The sequence below is a fragment of the Aplidium turbinatum genome, chromosome 1, assembly GCF_918807975.1.
Source record: "Aplidium turbinatum chromosome 1, kaAplTurb1.1, whole genome shotgun sequence".
Lineage (NCBI taxonomy): Eukaryota > Metazoa > Chordata > Ascidiacea > Aplousobranchia > Polyclinidae > Aplidium > Aplidium turbinatum.
In genome coordinates, this window is record NC_137472.1 from 11,446,506 (window position 1) to 11,462,181 (window position 15,676).

The 15,676-nt window shown below is 35.9% G+C and overlaps 1 protein-coding gene and 1 long non-coding RNA gene across 2 annotated transcripts in view; one reads left to right on the top strand and one right to left on the bottom strand.

Moving 5' to 3' along the window:
* The first annotated feature begins 7,912 nt into the window (after positions 1–7,912).
* The window catches only part of LOC145775068 (uncharacterized), a 42,160-nt gene continuing 34,396 nt past the window's right edge, over positions 7,913–15,676 (top strand). Inside the window, exons 1-2 of the mRNA XM_082586266.1 lie at positions 7,913–8,020; positions 8,322–8,416. Of these exons, the coding sequence (XP_082442392.1) occupies positions 8,335–8,416 (82 nt within the window). The 5' untranslated portion in view covers positions 7,913–8,020; positions 8,322–8,334. The remainder of the gene's footprint in view (positions 8,021–8,321; positions 8,417–15,676) is intronic.
* LOC145777773 (uncharacterized) lies at positions 11,576–14,045 on the bottom strand. The gene is made up of 4 exons (XR_014290359.1): positions 13,832–14,045; positions 13,027–13,215; positions 12,683–12,801; positions 11,576–11,709 (listed from the first exon to the last, which is right to left on the bottom strand). It is a non-coding gene; the product is annotated as an uncharacterized LOC145777773 (long non-coding RNA).

Consider the following 15,676-nt stretch of genomic DNA (forward strand, 5'->3'; position numbering starts at 1 on the left):
TTTTGTCTAAATGAGTGACAATAAATCGGGAAAAGATATCTTGCTCCATTTTAATAGCCTAAACGCTTGTCCTATAATAGTTCAAGTTGGAAGAACGGAAGCAGCCAAAAACCCACAACTGCTGCATACCCAAAGTTTAAATTCCCAAAACACAAATACTGAAGTCTTGTATTCATTTACGTAAATTCCAGTGACACGTTGTACAGTATTATTTTTTCCTTCTTGCTTTTTCGTTTGCAACGTATGGGCAAAAGCTAATGGCAATCCTTTTATTTTTGTAGCGATTTATGTTCTTTAAGCGCATTATAGGCTACTGGTCAAAGTGATGGTGAGCACTTTTTAACAGAGAGAGCTGAGTTCATACGCGACTACGCGTCCTATCAATTACGATAAAAAAATTATTTTTATAAAACTTTTCTCCGGTTAGTTAGTTTCTGGCAATTTCACATATTCTGGCAATTTCACATACTTGTAGAAACTACCGACGCAGGGCCGGTTACAGAGATTGGCAGAGTAAACTTTCCTTAATTTTTAAAGTGTTGTTCTATGGCGCTGAATGGAGAGCAGTTCTGAAATTCGTTACTCAAGAGCACACCCCGAGAGCTGAACCAGGACCGCTAGATCTTGAGTCGGGCGCTTAACCACTTAGCTAACGGGGAAAACACTTTTAGTTATTTATGCTGTTGCATCCGCTGGTTTGATATATTTATGTTTGATGCATCCCTTATCCGCTGGTTTGATATAAGTGAGCGGGAATGCAAACAACAACATTTTTGTTCCTGTCTCAACGTCACATGATGCTTGGCTTTTATCCTGGTTTGTCTAAAAAGCTCCATCAATCGGTCATTTGCCCAAGTACGACAAAAAAGTCCGTGAAGTGTCTTGCTACAAAGATGTAAAAATACAAAGATTACATAGGAAATGTATTTAGTTTAAATTTTTGCTTGCTAAACTACTACGTAACCTAAATGTGACCAATGAGAGCTATTTGCTGGTTACGTAATTCAGTGCTTCCCAACCGATGGGTCGCGACCCGTTGGTGGGTCGCGAAACATTTTTAAATGTTACTGATTATTAAAATTTTTAAAAAAAATACCGACATTACTATGGATCTCACAAGCCGCAGTTTGGTCTTGAACACTTAAACAGTACTGCGTCTTCGCCATCGCTACTCTTATCTTCACTTCATTTGTTGACTTTCCATTTTCACGAATTGTGCACCCTGTTTTCTATTAGATCAAGAAATTATTGCATTATCGTTACAAAACAATTATGCAACAATGTAACAAATATTAACAATTAAATGTGTTGTGTCGCATTAACTATTTCAGTACGTACGCCAGTAGTAAAGATGCCATGATAAAGATGTCATATCTCATTGTGGGTCGCACAATAAAACTTGCATTAAAAGTGGGTCGCGAACTGAAAAAGGTTGGGAAGCACTGACGTAATTGACCAAGGCTGGTTTAAATTTCCCCAAAAAAAAACATTGAACATAGATGAAACATTTTTTTATTCTATCGGAAAAAAGAAAAATAGTCTAATGAATTAGAAGTGAAACCAGAAAAATGGAAACAAATTATTATTTTTTTTTAAATGAAGGGGTTTACCAGCAAACATCTATAGGATTGGCCCATGATACAAGAGAAAGATCCATAGAGAATACAAACTGATATGCATAAATCAACAAGTGAATAAAGAAATAACAGTTAACCTCTCAAGTAGGCGTACATGTAGCTCCACACAAAGTGAAATTTATATGACTTTTGACTCTTTTTTTATTTGTTTAAAAATAACGTCTAAAAAGACATTTTAACTTTTTTATGTTTGTTTAAAAATAATGTCTAAAAAGACATTATTATAAGATAACTACGGATAGCGGCCAGTGTTTCGATCTTCCGATCCCTTCAGCGTAGTAAAATGAAAGTGAAATATTGTCTTGAGAAGTTAGTTTCTGAGAGTGATGTAATAAGCCAATGAGAATTGATTTAATTTTTGTTTCAGACTCCAGCGAAACGTAATTTTACTGCCAATTAAAAGATGTCTTCTCAGAAACCATCTTCTCAAGACAACTTTTCATTTTCACTTTACTACGCTGAAGAGATCGGAAGATCGAAACACTGGCCGCTGTCCGTAGTTATCTTTTAATAATATCTTTTTAGACATTATTTTTAAACAAATAAAAAAAGAGTCAAGAGTCATGTAAATTTCACTTTGTGTGAAGCTACATGTACTTGAGAGGTTAACTGTTATTTCTTTATTCATTTGTTAATTATATTTTCATTGAACATTTACATAATGATTAGTAGGCTTACTTGTTTAATTGCTGAATAGAATTACTTGAAAACTGTAATCACTCACGATTACTCGAAGGCTGTCGTAATAGAATAAACCAAGGTCCTGTGCTTGACAAAGGTATCGAAGCGGTGTCTTTTGACTCTAGTCGACTTATGCATCATAAAAGTGCTTGATCATTATTTTTAGCGAAGTGATTGTTGATACCATGTTGGTTCCTAATATCTCTGAATTATTAATCAAGTTTTATAGCAAACCATAACAAAATTTTTTTAAATATTTGTTTGAAAATATTATGGATATTTATCTTACTAAAACTTAATTACTCATAAATTGATCTTGAAACAAACAGATGACTTTACCAGCTTTTCAACGGCTTTCATCTTACTTTTAAATTTTAGAGACTAAACCGTAAAATGTAAGTTCCGTCTTCTCTTTACATCAAAGTTTTAACAGTTCTTAATTTTTGCAAAAACGTAAAATGTTTAAAAATTAATACCAGGAGGTATATTATATAGATACTGTTTTGTTTAAAGTTAATGCAATGGTCATTTGCGTGTTAAAATGCTGCTTTGATACAGTTTACACTATCTTACAGAAACCACGCCTCTTTCTATAGAATAAACACAATGGTTTATCGATAGAGTTACAGTAACGATGTTATCTCGACATTCACATCTCTGTGGTTACTCAATGGTGGAAAGGAAACAATCATTTGAACATTTTTGTTGTTGTTATTGAATGGATGCTACGTTGTTGTTTGTATGATACTGGAGCAAAAAGTATAGTTTGAAGTGTTGCTGCTCAAGAATGTTTTTCACAAATCACTTTTTATGATAGAACGTTCCAAAAAAAAAATTTCATGCTGTAAAAACAATTAACCAGCTTTCAGAAGGTTTGATAAAAAAATGTTTGGTTCAAGATATTTTAAAGCTGGAAGGTTTGCTTATACTTCTTAAACAAAAAGATATAAATGTAGCGTAAGGTGCAGGCCAAACAGCCCAGCAAATTATGCTCAGATTTTCTGTAAAATTGACATGTGATTTACTAAAAATAAAATAAATAAAGTCTAAGATAATAAAAGTCGCATGTGACGTTTTAGCCATAGAATTATTTGCTGAAAACAGTTATTTCTGAGGCTGTTTCAACGACCTCAAGATAACATAAAGCAAAGGAGTGTGTGTTAGCTATTTCATTGCTGCGCAAAAGCTCTGCCAAAACTTTATTTATGGTTTTATTTTTTGAAATCAATCTGAACACCTTTAAACTACGACTTTTAAACGTTCAGTGACGTCGAGTTCATAATTATTCTGCCTCTGAATTAAACCCCATTCCTTCATGATGACATCACAACTTGAGACAATTGCTGAAAAAATGGAATATGAAACAAAAGAGAAAAAAAGAAACGTTTCAAGCAATTCGAGCAAAACTCTGCTAAACGCGAGACAACCTTTTTAGCTGTCATTCGGCACAGTTTAAAATTCAACTTAACCGCATTTAAATGTAAAAATAGATGACGAAATCATAGTTTTTTTGTGAAAGGATTAGCTTATGCATGTTTCTTGAATACATTGAGGTAGATCATACAAACCTAAAGTTTGGTGAGAAGTTGTGAGTCGGATTATGTTGCTTTGCAGTCAAGTTACATCGTGTGCCATTTTTCTTTCATTTCATTCTGAAATAAATTTATGGTTGCTATTGACATTATGTTTGGATTGTGATAAGACAATCAAGGAAAAAAAACTAGAAGTTCTAACGTTGATTCGATTTGAATAAGATATGAAGATGATGAAGCCACCTTTTACAGTGGAGAAAGCTTTACCAGTGTATCATTCAAGTTATCTAACCTAGATGAATTTATGTCCTATTGTATGCTTAATCGTTTGGTTGCATTCTAGTTGATGGATTGTTAGTTACCAAACTTGGCTGAATTTATTACTTGATATGGTTAATCATTTGGTTGCATTCCATACCAGTTGATGGATTATTGCATAACTTGAAATTTTCTGTAATATTAAGAGAACGGAACAGAGGGCGCGAGAAATCAGTATACTTTATTATCAAAGTTTAATTTATCTCTTAATTTTTGTTTGAATTAATTGCACTGCAAAGGATGTGCAAGGAGACAAATTGTTGCAGCAGTTTTTTCGTAATGAGAAGAAAGGGAAAGTCTACAAAGTTGTTTTGGTCACTACTGAATAGCATAAATGACGAGGAATCGGTTCCACAGCACAAAACCATGAAATAGCATTGACGGCTGTCACATTCCATTGCTAATGTAAAACTATAATTGCATGACTCAATTTCATCGTTTTCTGCTCAGCGCTCTAAATCGGCAAGCCATTTCGCCTTTTATTCCTTTTATTAAACGCTCAGCAACATAACCGCCTCCACAATAGATCGATCAAAATACAATTTAATCGGAGAAAAAACATACATGATCTCGCTTGCCTGGGGTGAGAATTCAACAAAGTAACAAATCAAATAGTTTTACGTTAATGTAATGTTTAGTAACATTACAGCACAACAGCGAAAAGTTTCTTTGTCTGCACAGGAAAGAGAAGTAGATTTAATCTTGTAAGCCGACCTACGCAAATTAACGTAGGCCTACAATTGTGCTTCCTTCTGAATAAATGTATGCCTATTATTTTGATCCAAAAGCAAAGTTCATATCAGACAAAAAATGTCGCAAGAAAAGTTATTCCTTAACCATATGTTATCAAACAACATAGTTTCATTTTTTTTTCTTAATTTAACATTACATTATAATGAAATGTTCTGAGGATTAAAAGTAGAAGAACTTATTTTTAAAAAACAACTTTAGATATTTAATGTGGACTCAATTGCAGGCTACATGATCCACAAAAGTACAAGTATGATGTACTGTATATTGGGCCAGATTACGAGAAGTTGTAAATAAGATTCATCAAAGAATTAGCACCAAAAGGTTTTACAGGAAATGTTTTCCTTAATTTAAAATCACCCATTGGAGCTTATGTTTATGGTTACATTTTTCAGGCTATGAGTACGGTTTAAATCAGCCTTTGTTGACGTATTATTTGAATTAAAATTGCATCCAGGAAGCTAATCTTTATCATATATTTTTTTCATTGGAACAAGCACAAGACCGTGCAGGGGTGGACCTAACAGGTAGTCTTAAGGGGAGGGAGGGGGCGATTCCAACAAAACACAATGATGTACAAGAGAAAATTGAATGAGGCTGTTCACCAGGCATTTAATTAAATAATATGAGGCGTTCTACTGGTGCAAATTAAGCTAAACTACCACAAGTGATGTATATTACTTGTGATGTGCAAGTGATGTATATTACTCCAACCTTTCAAATACACTGAAAATATTGTTTTAGGGGGATAATTGCCCCAATCGTACCCCTAGATCAGCCGCTACGTCTATGGTCAATCGCATACGCATTGCAACGTTGATACCACCGACAGTTTCTTATTTAAAAAATAGCCATGGAAACATTCGAGAAACATAGATTTCGTCATTTTTTAAAATTTTGATTTCTTGCACGATGCTAATTCGCAATACATGTCAGAGCAAAAATTAAGTTTTATTTGTAATAAATTTGCAGGCTTGATTGATACGAAGTGCAATATGTTGCAAGCGGAGTATTGCTTCATGACCCATAGCAAATCTCCGCACTTTCTCTATGAACCAATTTAACTCATAATATGTGGTTGGTGGTACTGATGTTGACATAGCACCAGTGCAAAGGTATTTGTGCGTTTTGAAGCAAAGATAAGAAATCATCTGTTGCTTGCGTAGTTCGTCCCATCAGTTGTTGGGCAAAACTGGCACGGTGAACATGATAAGAAAATAACCTTCTTTTGTTTGTCCAAGTTCCGAACATCTATGTTTGTATAAGATGGCGTCGCAACAAATACAAATACGACGGCACTTCAAGTGAGCAACCTGCGAGCGAGATGAGCATGGATGAAATGTATGTTGTAGGTTTTGAAAAGGGTTATATCATTTCTGGAAAGAATAAATGCTGCAAATTATTATATGCAGCATTTTTATAGCATGCACAAAACTGTGAAAATAAGTGCCAAGATTTCAACAGGAAATGTTCATAAAAACACATTAAAGGGCCACGGTCGTCTATGCAAGTGCAACTTAAGATCATTTGCTTGGTTTTCCAACATTTTAACCATGCTGGGTCTCAAACCTAATTGGCAAGGTTGATGGTTGTGAGGGTTTACTCTCTAATTACATAAAAACAAGGAACAGGTGTAAAACAAGTTGACACAAGCAGACGTTACCTGCTTACCGCTGTCCAGGATCTGTAGTATACAAAGATGAAGTAAATGATGGTAACAAAGCGGCATGTAGTTTATTGATGTCATGACATGCTATTTTTATACTGTACACGGAGAGGTTTAAAACAATTTTTTCCTACCATACATAAAACGTTATTACTTTAAGTATTGTTTTCTATGTTCAGATGTATCCTAGGAAAGATTAAGAGGGTTTTAACGTCTAAAAATCGTATGCAAAGCGATTTCTTGCTGTCTTTTAAATGTTTTTGAGACTTATAATCAGGTAAATCGTTGGATTACTTTTCATGGTGTTTGACCTTGTGAATGAAAGGTGAAAGATCTCGGTTCATTCATATGTGATCCGCAAAGACCCGGGAACAAAACATACGTTTAATTTTAAAAGCCAATTGGTACTTACCCTAATAGCCCCTTGGTAAACACTGGCTATTCACGCTCTGTAGAAATGACTGCGAAAATAGCCAGCAAACTTTAACTTCCTATTAGGAGAAAAATTTCTTTTAAATTTGTTTGTTCACTTTTACTTTTAGTTTGTAAACCGTAAAAAAGCAAAAGATGTTAGAAACGTAAAAATAATTTTCAGGCTTGGTTCAAATGAAAACAACATTTCGTGCGCTTTTATGAACTGTCGACATAAAAACAGCTTGTTTAGATTGAACACTTGTTTGACTGTTTATTTGTTTCACCGTTTAGATGGTTTAGCTTGTTAATTTTTCTTGACAGATTATAGTAGGCTACTATACTGCAGATGAAGACAAACTGCGTTCTCTCAAGCACCTGTCTTTAAACGGAATAATGCAGTAGTTCTCAAAATGTTAATTAGAGTCCTTGACTATCCTAAAATATGGTTCCAACCTATGACTTTAGCAGACATTTGGAGAGCGATTTACTCCCGATCTCCAAATACCTAAAACTGACATGCATTTTGTTTCCATTTTTTTACGGCTGAGTTTATAAATCAAATCAAAAGTAGTTGATTCATAGTGTATAAAACAATGAAAAAGTATTGTGTGCTTGGCCTTAACACAAGGCTTACTGCTAAATAACGTTTTCCGACAACTAACAAGGTTGAAGGTAAGCGGCAGCAACCGAACAGTAAGTTATTAGATTGTCATTTAAGTTCAATTTTGAGAAAGTTAAATGCTTCGAAACGAAAAAACTTTTGTATCAATTCAGCTTGATGCACCTTCAAAGGCGCATAGACATGATAGCACCTGTGACTCCTATAACCTACAATTTAGTCACGGACGGAAAATGTACAAGTTTCCTTCGTAGCCACATGTTGAAGTGGATAATTGAATCACTTTTATTTTCACAGCACAGTATTGAGTTACTTTCAAACGAATTTCTTCTTAATTGAATATAAGTAGATCGTTTGCTCTGGATTAATATTCAACATTGTGTTTACCTCCTCTGGATACAAAGTGAGTGTCAAATGTTAATTGTGTTAAAGTGTTAGTAACATCAAATAACGTTAAAGAAATAAAACTTGAGAATAGAGTGACGAGTTGATAACATGCTTTTGATATCGATATGGATAATTAATGTTCAATGCATTGGCTCATATTAACTATGATATATGCTTGTTGAACGTTAGTAATTATTCTAAGGGCGTAATTGTTACATCCAATTCTCTTATAAGCACCACATAACAAGTTCTTTGTCTTCTACAAACTTTGTTAGATTTTTAACTCTTATACACAAAAACTTATTCCATCATTAAAGGAGGCATTAAAGGATGTTGGTCCGTTGCTTGGCTATTGCTCTTTTGATGGGGATGCAAGCATCAGCCCAAAACGAAGGATCGTTTTCAGTTGAAGGTAGGTTTGTTAGTAGCGAGACGTTGTAGCCAGCTAACTACTCTTTTTAAATTGATTTACCTCTATAAACGCAGAATAGATATAAAAATGACATGCGCTGGCAGGTAAGGTAATTTTACTCTTGGGCTGCAAGTGAAGCAATAAGTGAGAGCGATGGACATCGTTATTTTGGCCTTTGCGCCAGCCCCATCAATATCACACCCAAGTCATGCCACTGAGGTTTTAAACACTATTCGTTACAAGACAATTAAACAAATTTTGATCAAAATGTCGTAAATTTGAAGTTACTTTTGTTTCTAGTGTATGTCCAAGCCATTGTGGGTTGATCTGTCTGCTGTATTTTACTTGCTCTCATTTTTATAGAGAAAAACTGCAAAGTTACATTTTCACAAGTTGACTTCAGCATATGCTTTTTAGTGAGCTTCAAACATTCTTGAACAATCGTTTTCAAATTGATTATTGACTTACCACAATTACTTGCAGAATATGTTTTGCTTTGGTTGTACTGTAGTTATTGAAACGTTATATACTTGTGATAATTATGAATTGAACACTATCAGAATTACAATTTTATGAAGATTTGTGTTTGTGATAGTTTGTAAGACTTTAACAAAGCAATCACACTTCAATATCATTTTTTGTTTGATTGGTGTCATTTTTACGTCGTTCAGCATTCAGATAACATCAATGTAAGACACAAATATTTATTTTGTCCAATAAATTTAATAAATTCATTTTTTAATATTGTTTTTAGTTGAAGTACCTACTATATACATAATCTTGGTCCCCCTTTTTTAACCCAAGATTCAGCTGCCCTAGCATAACTTGACTCAGTTGTCATAGCTTTTGGTTCCAGAACCTTTTTCGGAAACACGGGAGCGTTTTGACCCAGTGTTAGATGTTTGATTTGAGAATGTTTGAATGTGAACGCTTATGTAGTATGCCTACACAGCGCACATAACAAAGCTAAGTCTTCGGGTATTCTACCCATGGCTGAGACCTTGATAGATGATACTGCTCCTAGCTGGGGAAGCCTTGGGATTAATGAGGGTTAACGGGTAACTCTACATCCCCCAAAGCGCTAAATAATCAAAGTGGAACCTTCTTATCGGTTGCAATTTTAAATTTTAACTAGACCATATTGACGAAAACAGAAGCTCCGCTGCAGCAACACTTTACAAAAAGCATGGACGTTCCCAGCAAACAAATCAGTTTTTTATAAGTTAATTTGATGTCTGCTGACGTTGAATCAATGAAAAAAAAGGACTTATTTTCTTTCAGGTTCGGCTTTTTACACTTTTTCAATAGAGCCACATTCTAAATTTTTTATGAAGGCGTCATTGGTGAGGTCATTGTGAGAACCACTTTTGAAAAATGCGTCATTTTGTGTAGCAACGTAGACCGACGTTGAGCCAACACGTGAAAGTTGACCGGTTTGAGCTTTGACAAAATTCAACAAACCAAAAAATTTTCTTTTGTGAAAAAAGCTGCAAAAATGAAGCCAAACAAAAGTCCGTTTCGCTTCAAGTGATGCAAGCTTTCGTCTTCTTGGTTTAATACTTTCACGTAGTTTAGCTGCATCGTTTTGACGCATTTTGATGCAAAATAAACAAAAACATGCCATTGCCTCAATCTTGATTATTTGATCGATAACAAAGTGCTTGTTTCATTTTGAGATGTTTTCATTGGTAGTTTGCTCAAATGATTAATATAGAATATTTTTGATAAAGCAGTGAGAAAGGTTGTTGAATTGACGTTATTTTTAGGTCTAACAACACTTTTAGGTCTGACAGCAATGAAAGTGCGTTAATGCTTCAGCAATATTGCTATTGTGCTAAAACACGCGTGAAAAATGGCAATGGCATCTGCAGACGTTAAATCAATTTAAAAATGACGAATTTTGCTGTCTGGGTCTGCTGCTACCCTAATATTTACCTGCAGATTGTTGTCTCTAACGCTGCTTCTAAGAGACTGTGGTTCGGCTTTAGCTCGGTCATAACCACTTAAATACTACCGATTGTATGTTTTCCCACACAAAACGTCTGTAGACGTTGAATCAATATAAAATGACAATTTTTTTTCTGTCTGGGTTGTTGGGAAATGTGGTGAGGATATGTTGGAATGATATTGAGCCTGCAAGGTACGACAAAATTTTCAGTCAACAAAGCAATTTTGTTTGACGTTTATTTAAAGTTAGCAAACTTACTAATTAAAAACGGACAGTTGGTAAACGATATTAGCTGTTCTAAAGCGACAATAAATAAATAAATAAACCATGCCATTCCCAGTAAACATTGATTGTTGGGGCAACATTGGCAAGAAGTTGGCCGCAACATTGGCAAGATGCAGACGCCAACATTGGCAAGATGTTTTATGCACCATTTGGATGCATCTGGCCAGCGTTGGCGTCTGCATCTTGCCATCGTTGGCTTCTGCATCTTGCCAACATTGGATTATGCATCTTGCCAACGCTGGCTTCTGCATCTTGCCAACATTGGCTTCTGCATCTTGCCAACGGTGGCAAAATGTTTTATGCACCATTTGGATGCATCTGGCCAGCGTTGGCGTCTGCATCTTGCCAATGCTGGCTTCTGCATCTTGCCAACGTTGGCTTCTGCATCTAGCCAACATTGGCTTCTGCATCTTACCAACATTGGCAAAATGTTTTATGCACCATTTGGATGCATCTGGCCAGCGTTGGCGTATGCATCTTGCCACCGTTGGCGTCTGCATCTAGCCAACGTCGACTTCTGCATCTAGCCAACGTTGGCTTCTGTATCTTGCCAACGTTGGCAAAATGTTTTATGCACCATTTTGCTTCATCTTGCCAACGTTGGCATTTGTATCTGGCCAACGTTGGCAAGATGGCTTGTGCACCATTTTGCTTCATCTGGCGCCTAAATTCTGGTTGACTTTTATGCACCATGATGCTGCTTCATCTGATCTATTGACTATTGTGATGCCCGCGCTTTGACCAAGGTTGGCCATGCAAAGCAAGCTGGTGCATAAAACATCTGAACAGCATTGGCATCTACATTTGCCAAACGTCTCTGTACTTAAACCTCGCTCATCACCAAAAGTTTATTGTTGAACCTAGCTAATCCTTGGGCGAAAGAACAGCAGCAACGCGGATTTATAAGCAACACTTCTCCCTTTGTGACAAAGCAAAGTAACAGCCGAGCTTCGTATATTTTCACATTTATTAGAAACAAGCCACATCAAATCGTATTGACAGATGGAGATTCATTGCACATCAGCAGCTTTTTCTTGTGTATCTTTATCATTGTGAATTCCTGCGAATGAAACAAAAATATTTAAATCAAGAGGGCTGTTTGGCAACAGTGTAGGAATCATAGGCGTAACCAGGGGGGCAAAAGGGGCCATGCCCCCCCAAATTTTCAAACTTTGGATTCCGAAGTTGAGCCCTTTGTTGAAAATGCAATAAAGTTTGTAGAAATTTATATCGTTTTCCAAGAGATCTGGCTATTAACACCCCCAAGGACTTGTTTTAGACACACAGAAAGACACCAATAAATTTTCCAAATCGTAAATCGCCCAAAATTTACGCGATTTACATTTCTTTGAACTAATTTGTGGAAGCAATTTCAGAATGGCTTACTCTGTTGGGCTTTTGTGTAGTTATTGAGTTTTTGTTTAGCTGTGTTTTTGGTGTTCTCTAATTTAGCCGCAGTTTTTGCCAGTTCGTGTGTAAGAGCTATCTTTAATAAGTTAATAGCTGTTTATCTGCTAATAAATTTCATACAAATATTACCCTAAAAGTGTTTTCAGAAAGCGCTATAATCCATTATTTGAGTGTAATTTTTCAAAAATTTTCCGGGGGAACATGCCCCCGGACCCCCTTAGAATACGCGTGCCTTGGGCAAGCTCTAACCCCGCTACCAGTTTTATTGCTTCAACCCACCAGGATACGCCACTGCACATCAAGTGGCGATGGCTTTAAATCAAACACTTTGTTGTTCTCTTCAATTCATCAAATATTTGGCCCCCCCAAAACATTTTTCTGGCTACGCCACTGTGTAGGATTTTGATCAGTTGTCGTTCAGGATACTACGAAGTTAATTGACAATCTGCAATATCAATGTAATATCCCTCTCTCCAACGTGCGTGACAAAAAACTTATCATTCGATTCTGCGCCACGCAGAGCAATAATCAAGTTCCAATACATTCTAATTGCGTGTACAGTAGTTATTCAACAACTAAAGCAACACATGCGCTGTTGTCTTTCAAACATATAACAAGCTCACCAAAAGTTAGTTTTTGCCGTTTTCAGCCACCTTGCCTGTCCTTCCAATTTCGAAATCACTCTGAAACTCTTCATCAATTTGCTGCACGGCAGCAGCTTTGTCGTGCGCCATCACCATGTCTAATCATGAAAGTAAAAAAAGAAGTGTTAAATCAGTATATAAATGCCGACATAGCCTACTAACCACCATGTTCGTTGTTCACATCACTGCGAATACACCACTAAAACATTTTCATACATTACTCAATACTCTTCACAATTACATCATACATTAATCAAAAGAACAAAATGGCATAGTTATGACATAATCATTTAGTCGTAGTAAAAACATTTATCCGTACTCACCAAGAACAATCTTTTTCAGATTCTTTTTTAAACAATCAAACGAGTGCTTAGACTTCACGACGTTTTTTTTTTCCTTTCTTTTTTCTCGACATGCTTTGAACTGTGTTGTGTTCGATAATAATAATTGGTAATAAGTCCACTGATACAATCGCTTGCATTTTTGCCAACAGCTTGACTTAAATTTGCTACCTGCAAAATGTAAATCGAATGTAATGACAGGGGTTTCATCCATCATATTAAAAAGCTTCAGCACTTGTTACAGACATTTTCGACTGTTACAAATGACAGCCAACGTTTAAAGTTTATTTTGGGATTCCAGTCGTCTGTTTTGTTGCGTATGTAGGTCGCAGTGTAGGCTACTGTAGGCTATGTTGTCGCAATGGGCGCAAAATAAAACATGTTATTATTATTATTATTCAGTTGACGGCAATGAAAGCTACATTTGCAAATACTCTACAACCATCACAGACCTATCCACACGACATAAAAATACAAACACATTCAAGCAGTCAGGCAAACACTGCCGGAGCAGCAAAATCAAAGATTGAGCAGAACCCTACACATGTTGTGGGACATCACAAGCTCTGCTACTTTGCTGATATCTTCTTAGCACTCATCTAGAAGCACTGGCACTAAATTTGTCACGAGAATATTTCATATGAAAGTTTTCCATTGGTCATTGAGTTTTATAACTTTCTCTAAATTGAGTTTTATAACTTTCTTTAAATTGTGTAAACGTAGCCTAGTGACAAAAACGACTTTACACAATTATTTCAGGTTCAATGAATAAAAGACATTCACTTACCAGGTTTTCATAAACATTGTCGTAAGTCATTCTTATAGTTTCATTTTGATCATTTCTAAAACTTCTTTCGGCCGTAATAGGCCTATCTCAATTGAATTCGATTTTTTATATTTTCGATGCAAGAAGCGAAAATTCCTCTTAGCGCTGTTCACATAAGCATTGTGCTTTCGGCTCTCCACGTAATTGTGTATTGAGCACAACCGCCATGCTTGAACAGTCGAAGTGAATCGAGTGACGTCATAATCCCTTTAGCAAAGGATTAAGTCATGGCCTCTGTCTTCCTTCATCAAAACAAACCAAGTTCTTCTGCTAAATTGCATCTCCTCACATTGATATAACACATCGCCGCATTCTAAAGCTTTGTTGCCTCTTTCACTTCAACGCGTCATATTGCCCAGTCAAAGTTTAAGTAGTGACGTCATAATGGAGTTTTCACAACAATTATTGTGCCTGCAGCATTGTTCTATGCACCGCGGGAGAAGAAAAAACGATTTGCCGGATCGTTGAAAGTAAAAGTAGCAATCGTTTTGTGAAATCTCGCTTCAAGAAATTGAGGAGAGATTTCGACGCAACATGACTGCTCCTGAAGCTGGCCTATTGTGCAAGCTTTGCTACATTTAAAGTAAAGACGCCCCTTTGTTGGCGACACGAGAATCTCACCCACGTGGTCAAAATCAGACAGTGAGCGACTGCTCTCAGAACAAAATCAACAAGTGATACTGCATCAATCGATTTTTTTTTACATTGATTCAGCGTCTGCAGACAGGTCAGCAGCGCGGCGGCAGTGCAGCCGCAACTCAATGATTACATGATCACCACAATCATGCTGCTGTGTCGAGCGCTACTAAACATCAACAAGTGAATTCGATTAAGCTTACAAGTTGTTTTAAATTTTCTTGAACTGCACGCAAATTTTGAGGTTAGTCCTGAAAAAATGTTTTCAAAAATATTACAAAACATTTTAGTATAGTTAAACTTGAAAATTAAAAAAGCTTTTGTTGAACATAAGAAAAAAATGAAGACCTGGCAACTTGAATTATCAACCACGTTTTTAAGTTTATCGCTTGTTAGTTACCTTACCAACGTCTGCAGACGTTGAATCAATGTAAACAGAACGGATTATGCTAGTTGGGTATTGGAGGCACCAAAGCCTAAACTTTCTGGAAGTGTTCTCTGAATCACAAGACATTTATTGCACTAAATTATCTGAAGCAATTGAATATGAACAAACGATTTTTATCATGGCGTTGTTGGTACAAGAATACGGTATGCGAAAGAAACTGTGTTTTTCCACTAAACCACATGAGTCATTTAGTTAAAGAGTCATTTTATTGTTGGCTATTAATATTTTCAAAGAATAAATCCAGTGAAGCTGAAATAAAGTAGCCAACGTTGCAATTGTTTATTTTGTAGAAACGCGTAGGGCGAATGGAAACTTTAAACTGGTTCGGTATCAAGCACGTTATCGCGTTCGCGTTTTGTTGCTCCTACCTTTTTCTAGACCTCTGCTCCGTTTGGCATAAACAAACTTGGCAAACTGTTGGCTACACTTCTGACCAACTCTGGTCTTAAGTATTCATAGTATACTTGTACGGTATCAAAAAATAATAACAGCATTGATAGCCTATTATAAAAATGTAAAATTGTAGCAAAATCATGGTATACATTTGCATAATTTTAAAGAAAACACCGAAATTGTTATGAATTGGCACAACGCTGGCAATGCTTCTGACCGATGTTAGCCAACCACACAACTGTGTTTTGAAGCAATACCACATGAAAAGAGGTTTGTGTTAGTAATTTTAAAGATTAAAACAAATAAACCTGAAATAAAATCTTTGAGAC